At 42.8% G+C, this 7,988-nt stretch overlaps 1 protein-coding gene across 2 annotated transcripts; it reads right to left on the bottom strand.

Annotated features, from left to right (window-relative positions):
• Window positions 1-459: 459 nt before the first annotated feature.
• Window positions 460-7,931, bottom strand: sall4 (spalt-like transcription factor 4). 2 transcript variants are annotated; one of them, XM_015373151.1, is made up of 4 exons: window positions 7,162-7,931; window positions 2,894-5,332; window positions 2,500-2,804; window positions 460-2,387 (listed from the first exon to the last, which is right to left on the bottom strand). In XM_015373151.1, exons 1-4 carry the CDS (start codon window positions 7,226-7,228, stop codon window positions 1,950-1,952), a joined length of 3,249 nt encoding a protein of 1,082 aa, XP_015228637.1. In that variant the 5' UTR covers window positions 7,229-7,931; the 3' UTR covers window positions 460-1,949. The 2 variants fall into 2 exon arrangements, with proteins under 2 accessions (XP_015228637.1, XP_015228638.1); XM_015373152.1 differs by lacking the exon at window positions 7,162-7,931 and adding an exon at window positions 6,893-7,115.
• Window positions 7,932-7,988: the final 57 nt, after the last annotated feature.

The raw sequence follows: 7,988 nt of genomic DNA, 5'->3' as shown, positions 1-7,988 counted from the left end.
ATGAGAAACCGGTTTTTACATTTCTAAATCAAGTCTTATTTTCTCTTTAGAAAAACCAAATAATTGGTAAACTGATTCAGGGTCTGTGTGGGTTACATAATTTCGCATGTCCCACAAGACTTACTTGGTTCCTTTAAGGTCAATTATGCAAATGATTGCATCATTTAAAACTGCAGAGGAAGTAGCCAATGTACAGCTGACATAAAATGGACTACATGCAAATAGGTGTTTCGTTGAGAATGCAAAACGCTGCTGGATTAATGGTGGTGGGAAATGAGAATTAGGAGAAAGGATTTCACTAGAGTCCTTGGAAGGTGAATTGATGTAAATTAGGGATAAATGTGAACGTCAGCTGTGATTGTAGGAGAGATTAATGGCAAATCTGTTGTGTAAATAACCCCACCCATAAGGTTGGTCAAAGAAAACAAAAGAAAAAAAATATTCAAAAAAATTCACCCTGATTTTATTCTTCAAAAATCAGAACACATTAAACTCAAAAGGAACATTAGGGGGGGAAAAAAACAACATACATTTACACTGTAAACAGGATCAAATTGGCTCCATGTTACTTGAACCGTGAAGGCAATTTGAAAACAAGTTAGACATGGGTTTACTTTAGGGAAGGCACAACTTGGCAAATGCATATCGATTAAAGGAATGAACAGCAGGAGCCTACAGAGAACTCGGACCAGGCTGAGTTGTGTAAAGTGTCCAGTGATACATTCATTACCATTCAACTCAGCAGGTTGAGAATGAAGATTTCCATAGCATACAAAAAAAAAATGGGAGATATACAGAACATTGCATTGAGTGTGAGGGGCGTCGAGGAGTAACAAATATCGAAATGAGGTAGAAACTTCCCCCTAAACTCAAGCATTTTATATAAATAAATAAACTCTGCTACAAACTGATAAGACTACCAAGAAGAAGAAAAACAAACGGAAAATCTTTACTGAATAATTATGGCAGGAAAGAAATGACAGCTCGTCACCTTTTCATTCAGTTACGGTAAAAGCAGTGAAATGTAAAAGCATTTAGAACCTGAAATAAAGTGCAGGCATGACGACACCAGCCAACTAAATGTGCCACTAAGTTTCAAAGCTGAGTATAAGGATGAAGAATTGGTTGGAGTAAACTATAAACTAAAAGTTTGGAAAATATGAAATGTACGCCACCCTACAGGGGAAACCTTTTTTTTTTCCTTTCAGTCTAATAGAGTCATTGTAACAATCCAACAGTGCCATAAAAAAATGCAGATTTAATTCTAATCAGGCACTTTAATAGGTATGTGTAATCAAAAACTGTAGTTTGGCACCAATACAATAAAATGCATTCATAATCTACGATCTAAAACTGCAGAACTTTGATTTTATATTGAAGTCCATCCAATCAAAAGCTCCTAAATGAGAAAAGTTTATGTAAATTACTAGGAAGAAGAAAAAAATTACGTACAATGTCATAAAACCTACGGCACACAGCAAAAAAGGGGGGGAGGAATCTTAAATGACACATGCAGTTAGCCATAGCATTACATCTGAACACTGAGACCACGTCCTGCCTGGTCTGACTGGGTTCCTTAAAATGCATGCCCTTTAACTTATCCTACAAAAACACAATCCTTCAAGGGATTCTTAAGGAGACGGCCAAGTTAAAGCAGTTTCAAGTAAGTTATACATTCAAACTTCCGGATAGACAGCATTACAAATAAAGGTCACATGAGAAAATACCCGCATATGTGTTTGTATAAAAAAAAGAAAAGAAAAAAATCCTACAGTAGTAATAAATCAAGTTTAAACACTCAATCATTCAGATAAGGAGGGGATAGAGGCTCTGAATGCAACAAGCAAAAACTACCAAGCGGACTTCTGCAAGACTTGAACGTTGATTGTACCTCATTAGAAAGAAATGACGCGTTCACAATGAGGATGGATTACCTGCCGATTAAAAGATTAATTAACTGCAATTTTTCCCTCCTCCATGAAATGTGGAAACTGTGACTTTGGCACACTTTCTGAACCGTTCTTTTCTATTTCAGCCATGGTGGCGGGTAAGCCAGAGTGGGACCCGTCCATCTTTAAGAGGCCCCCGGTGGATCCGATCAGCGGCCCGCCGGCAGGGCTCCCGGGCAGCGGGATGCCGCCCCCCTGAATGACGGAAATTTCATTGGTCTTCATGGTCAAGCCTCCAGTGAAGGCAGCAGCAGAATACTGGTTCCAGAGGGAAGGGTCGAAACTCATCTGTGGAGCACCCAGATCTTTGGGCACTTGAATCATATCTGGGATAATCTTGGGCTCTGAACCCATTGCCATTATGGCCATGGGATTGTCCAGGGAAAGGCGTTGACCGCGGCGTGATGAGTTGTTCCACATATGGGTGCCGATATGAACCTTAAAACGACAAAACAAAAAGATCCAATCACAACCTGATTGCACTGCCGAACATCAGGACAACATTTATAAATGACCACAGCAATTGCCCCAAAACAGTGGGAAGATGTACCTTCAGGTTTCCTTTTGTAGTGAAAGCCCTGCCACAAATGTTGCAGGCAAAAGGCTTCTCCCCTGTATGCGTCCGCTCATGGATCTGCAGAGCACTGGCCGATGAGAAGTTCTTGCCGCAGACGTTACATATATGCTGTTTGGTGGATCGTCGAGGTGCACTGGAGATGGGGGAGGGTATGGCTGTTCCCTGAGGCATTTGGGAGCTGAATAATCCATGCGGACCCAAAGGATTCTCGGTGGGAATCTTCATTTCCAGGCTGCCCAAACTTGGAGGCATCTTCATGAAAGGTAAGCTGCCAGGAGCTTTGAACACAAGAGGTAAGAAAAACTTTAAAATCAATGCACTTTTACACTACAGCAACAAATATGGATATACAAAGGAGATAACTCACCATAGTCGCCATTTGTAAATGGGACACCAGGTTCTTCTTTAATAGCTTTGGTGATAAAACTGCTTGAAGCCGTGAGGTCAAGGGCTCCACTTGAGTCACTTCCATCTTGGGCTCCATCAGACTCTTGTTTTGACAGGTTGCTGGTAAATACGTCACCTGCAGACTCAGGAGACTTGCTGCTGCTGTTGTTCACAGGGGAAGAGGAGTGAAAAGACATGGCCGAGTCAGAAATGGCAGGGCTGCGGCCATTCTGGTACTCCTGCTCTCTCTGAACTGGTGGCGAGCTTTTAGGCGTTCCTTCGTTTTCTGAAGTGGTGCTACTCTGTCGTTTCAGGGCAAGAGCAGATGTGAGGTTCTTTAGGACATCTAGGCTGGAAAACTGTACAGGCACAGCGATGGTTTGAGACTGCTCTTCAGGGGCAGATGGGAGGGGGTTCAAGGAATCGTTTGGCTTCTGGGAGTTGGAATCTGGTTCTTGACCTTCCATGGTTCCTTCAACACCACTGTGGTCCATAGATTTCTCCTCTGGTAAGGATGCTTCCATCGTCTCTGCCGCTTCGTACTGGTTTTCTGGCATTGGGGTGTTGGGGATCTGCCCTCCCATGTGCATACGAATGTGCTGCTGCAAAACTACGGCATTTGTAAACTTCTTCTGGCAGATGGGGCATGAGTGTTGCATTTTCAGTGGAGTGCTGGCTCTATGCACTCCGTAGTGAGCCTTGAGGTTGCCCTTTGTTGAGAATGCACGGCCACAGATCTTGCATTTGTATGGCCTTTCACCTGTGTGGGTGCGGTAATGCATTTTGAGAGAGCTCTGGCAACTGAGCACCCTGTGGCAGATCACACACTCATTGGGATCATTGGTCCTCTTTTCCAGACCATCCACCATTTGCTGAAGTTTTGCTGTTCCAGAGCTTGGTTCTCCAGTAAGGGCAGTGCCATTCATGTGATGGAACGCACCAAGTAGTTCTTTAGCCTCTTTGTGATTTGGGTCCAGTCCCGGGTCTCTTCCAAACACTGCAGACATGGAAGGGGAGCCATCACTAGCTGATGGGGAGGGCTTTTGAGAGAACGGGTCACTCCCAAAGCCATCAAACTTTGGTTTAAATCCTGGTATTGACTGTTGGTTGAATCCAGCAGCTGGATGACTTAAGACAGGCTTCATTTCAATTAAATTGGACTCATCAATGGGCACAGACATACCAAAGGGAATGCCACTGCTGGTGGGAATATTGTCGAGATGCTCAGGCACAGGATGGGGATTCATACGGATGTTAGGATATTTATCTTTATGTCTCTGGAAATGCACTTTAAGGTTTCCTTTGGTTGTGAAGCGGTTTCCACAGATGTTACACTTAAAAGGCCTCTCTCCAGTGTGAGAACGCAGGTGGATCTGGAGGGCGCTGTCATTGCCGAAGGTCTTTCCACAATATTTACACTTATGCTTGCACATGGATTCCCCATTTTTTGATTCTGGTGGGATGGTCAGCATCTTTGCTTTCAGCTTTTTTGAGGAGTCAATCCCTGGCTGGATACCATTAAAGGTGCTGGGGAAACCAATAACACCTGGTGACTGGGGTAGTAGTACAGGTAAACGACTTGCCAGATCTGGAACCGACTTCAAAATGTCTGTTTGAGAAGCTATTGGTCCCAATCCTGAACTCAGAGAGTTAGGGATTCCAGTGGGAAGAGGTAGTTTACCTTGCTTAACCGACTCCATGGAAACACTCTGATTGCCAGTCCTTTTACCTATCAGAGCTGCCGCTGCAGACAGCTGTTGAGACAAATGTGCACCAAGAGCTTTGAGGGGATCCATTGCCGTACCTACGGATGACTGCAGACCCTGTGGGGTCATCATGGCAACCTGGATTCTGATCTGTTCTGTTAGCTGAATTTGCTGTAGCTGCTGTTGCTGAAGGCACACTAGTTGTTCCAAGATGATGGGGATAGCTTGAAGAACATCTTGTGGAGAGGCCTGAGGTGCATTTGAAGAACTCTGGGAGACGGCCACTTTAGTGTCAGGCAAAGTTTGAAGGGTGACATTTGTATCTTGCATTTTGGGAGAAGAGTGGAACGCTCTCTCTGGACTTGTAGACATCCCTGTTTGATCCCGTTGTCCTGGATCCCCAGTGTTCACGCTGGACTGTTCATCCACCCGTTCCAGTTTGTCTGTGATGGAATGATTGCTGGACTGGCCATCGTCGTGGTCGCTGTTCAGGCCTTCCGGAGATCCTTGTGAATATTCCTCAGGCACCTCATTGTAATCTCCCTCTTTCATGATGACCACCTGCTGGCTTTTAGTGCAACTTTTTTCATGCTCAAGAAACTCTGCTTCATCAAAGTATTCAGCACAACACTTCTTACAGACTCTGGTTTCATCCATCTTTAACTTCTTTACATCATTTCCCTCTTCTTCCTCTTGGTCTTCTCGAGGAATTCCTTAAAGAAGAAAAATAAGATTCATAAGAATGTGATGCTTTTCAAAAGCAAGAAATATTATCACCATCATGAGAATCAATGAAACAGGTTTGGGGTTAAAATGTTATCTCTCCCCTCTAAAGCATCACAGCAGTTAAAACTAATTTGCCTGATATCATCTGTACCAGCAGAGGGCAACCCTCCACCTTTGGTAAAACAAAGCTTAAAACACAAAAGAGGGGGGCAGTAGATTGTGTTGTCATTTATATTTACCCCTTCATGCCCCCTTCTTAAATTAAACTCAGTGTTAAAAATAAGAAAACAAAGTTAGTGTTCCTTTCTGATCCCAACTAACAGACAGTGAACATCTCCTCTCTAAAAATAAGAATTTTCCGGCAACTCCAACAACATTACCAGCATCCTTAAACCCAAAGAGAGACTTGATCCGTTTTGTGCATTTTAATGTGTTTGTTGACCAAGAGGCCATTTCACAACTGGGTGGATCGTTAAATGCAAATGTCCCAAAAGAAAGGAGAAAGACCACCTGTCTGCATTTGAGCAGGGAAACATTTGGCCTCGTTAATTGCTCACCAGGAGGCACTGAAGCGTTGTCAAGACAAAAAAACAAAACTAAAGTGTTTTCTATTCGGTTCTAAGAAGGAGCAGTGGTCTAAATGCATACAGTTAAACCGCTTTAAGTGCAAAATAAATTTTAAAAACACAATCATGAAAGCAAACGCGCGCGCTCTGATCTCCGAATATTTCCTGCGTTTTTTTTTAGAACACTTACGGGAATATATAAAAAAAAAAAAAACGAAGAGCAGCGGTTAAAAGCGCATGACCTGTATCTGATCACCTTTACAGGGACCTGACACGAGGTCAGGATCCACATGAATGAGATCAGCTCACAAATCTTCCTTTAACGCAGCAGCAGGACTTCCTAAACACACCACAGTGTGTGCTTCATACTTCACTGTTTCCTTAATTATATATATATAAAAAAAAAACATAATACATACGAGTGAAATAGAGATTGCATATGGTAACACCCAAAAAAAAAAAATGCACCCCCACCCAGTCTCCACAAAAAGGCCACTGCGCCTCCATCCCCCCACCTCTCCGCATATGTACTAAAGGAAACAGTCATGCATTAAACTGGGAGGGGGGGGATTTATAGCCTGTAGGTCAGCTTACCTCAGAGTCACATTTCATAAAGTTTTTAGATACCTTTGTTCAGGATATTTGGAATTTAACACGTTTCAAAACAATGATTAAAAAAACTTCACACGGATTAAACAATAAAAAATGAATTAACTTTTAAACATAAGGGCTGAAAGCTAACTAAAAAAGGGAAAAAAATAAAAGTTTAAGATAAACCAAAAATAAAATTAAAGAATTATTTACAGGTTACATAATGAGGAAAAGGAAAAATCAACGGGAAACGAAGGGATTAATAATCTCGCAGAAATACTAATCTGGGTTAAATTTCACTGCTTTATCTCTAATGAACAAGGTCGCTTAAAAATTAACAAAAAAAAGTGTTGAAAGCGGCCGCAAAAAAAAAAAAAGTTAAAAACTTACAAGTTTGCCCTGTGAAGCAGCGAGGCACCTGTGTGCGTGTCTAAGTGCGTTAGTTTCCACGCAGACTGAGGCTAAGTTTAGGCCAACCCTGACCCAGTCAAAGGGACAGGCACCGGGTCAAAGTGCGAAAGGACCAAGGCTTCTTTTAAAAGGAGAAAATAAACAACTAATCCAAGTTATGGAAAAAAATAAATCAATCAATCGGATGTGGCTGTTTAGAAAAGCAGCATGGTTAAAAGTCTCCGGTTTCCTGCGCTCCGTAAACTCACCAGTTTCCTCAGAGTCCGGCTCGTCAGAGTTGATGTGCTGCGGCTTGGCTTGCTTGCGCCTCGACATGATGCAACCATCGGGAGCAAAGAGTCGCAGGCAATTTTCCTCCGCTTCTTCTACAAATTCTTCGCCTTGAAAAAAAAAAAATCACCCCCCCTCCCTCTCCAGTAGAAATGCGCATGTCAACGTGATTATTATTATCAATAATGCATTGCGATTTATCGCAGGCTCCCGGACAGCTGATTGGCTCCGGTCCAAGGGCTCACACATTATTCAAATGGTTCCTATTGATGAGCCGGGCGGTGTGGCCGGAGGGGGCGTGGCGAGGAGCGCCAGTGGCCGCGCGCAGGGATGGGAGGCTGGCTCAATAATATTCCACTTCTCCCTCTTGGGTTTCTTTTCTCTTTGCTTCATAAAACATGCAGGCTACTGTAACGCGGGCGAGCTGCAGACCAGCCAAACAATTAAAAATGAATAAAAGATGCCATATTCAGCTTACAGCAATACTCTCACTTAGAAAAACTAAAACAATCCCCCCAATCTGTAGTTTGGTCGCAGCTCCTCGTGTTAAAGCAATGCTTTCATCGTTGTAATCTGTCTAAAAACGTGACTCAGCAAAAAGTTTGCAGTCCTCATGCCAAAAGGTGCGCAGAAACAATCTGTTTGCGCCTCCTTTTTCAACAAGTGAACATTTTCACACATAAGATGAACACATAGCTACAACTTTACACATTTTTTCTTTATATAGAGCAGCAAGGAGGGGATTTACCTTTAGACATTAAAAGTGCCTAGGGCCCCATACTATAAAACTCTGGTTACATGTATA

Source organism: Cyprinodon variegatus, unplaced genomic scaffold (assembly GCF_000732505.1).
Source record: "Cyprinodon variegatus isolate N-32 unplaced genomic scaffold, C_variegatus-1.0 Scaffold81, whole genome shotgun sequence".
NCBI classification, from domain to species: Eukaryota; Metazoa; Chordata; class Actinopteri; order Cyprinodontiformes; family Cyprinodontidae; genus Cyprinodon; species Cyprinodon variegatus.
Note: the sequence above shows the minus strand (reverse complement) of the source record. Positions and strands in the feature narration are given on the sequence as shown.

Bases quoted from the DNA above. Each gene is read 5' to 3' on its own strand.
- sall4 (XM_015373151.1), bottom strand. From the start codon at position 7,228: ATGTCGAGGCGCAAGCAAGCCAAGCCGCAGCACATCAACTCTGACGAG. The intron at 2,805-2,893 runs GTGAGTTATCTC...TTGTGTTCAAAG, and splicing joins ATTTACAAATGGCGACTATG to CTCCTGGCAGCTTACCTTTC. The intron at 2,388-2,499 runs GTACATCTTCCC...TGTCGTTTTAAG, and splicing joins CTACAAAAGGAAACCTGAAG to GTTCATATCGGCACCCATAT.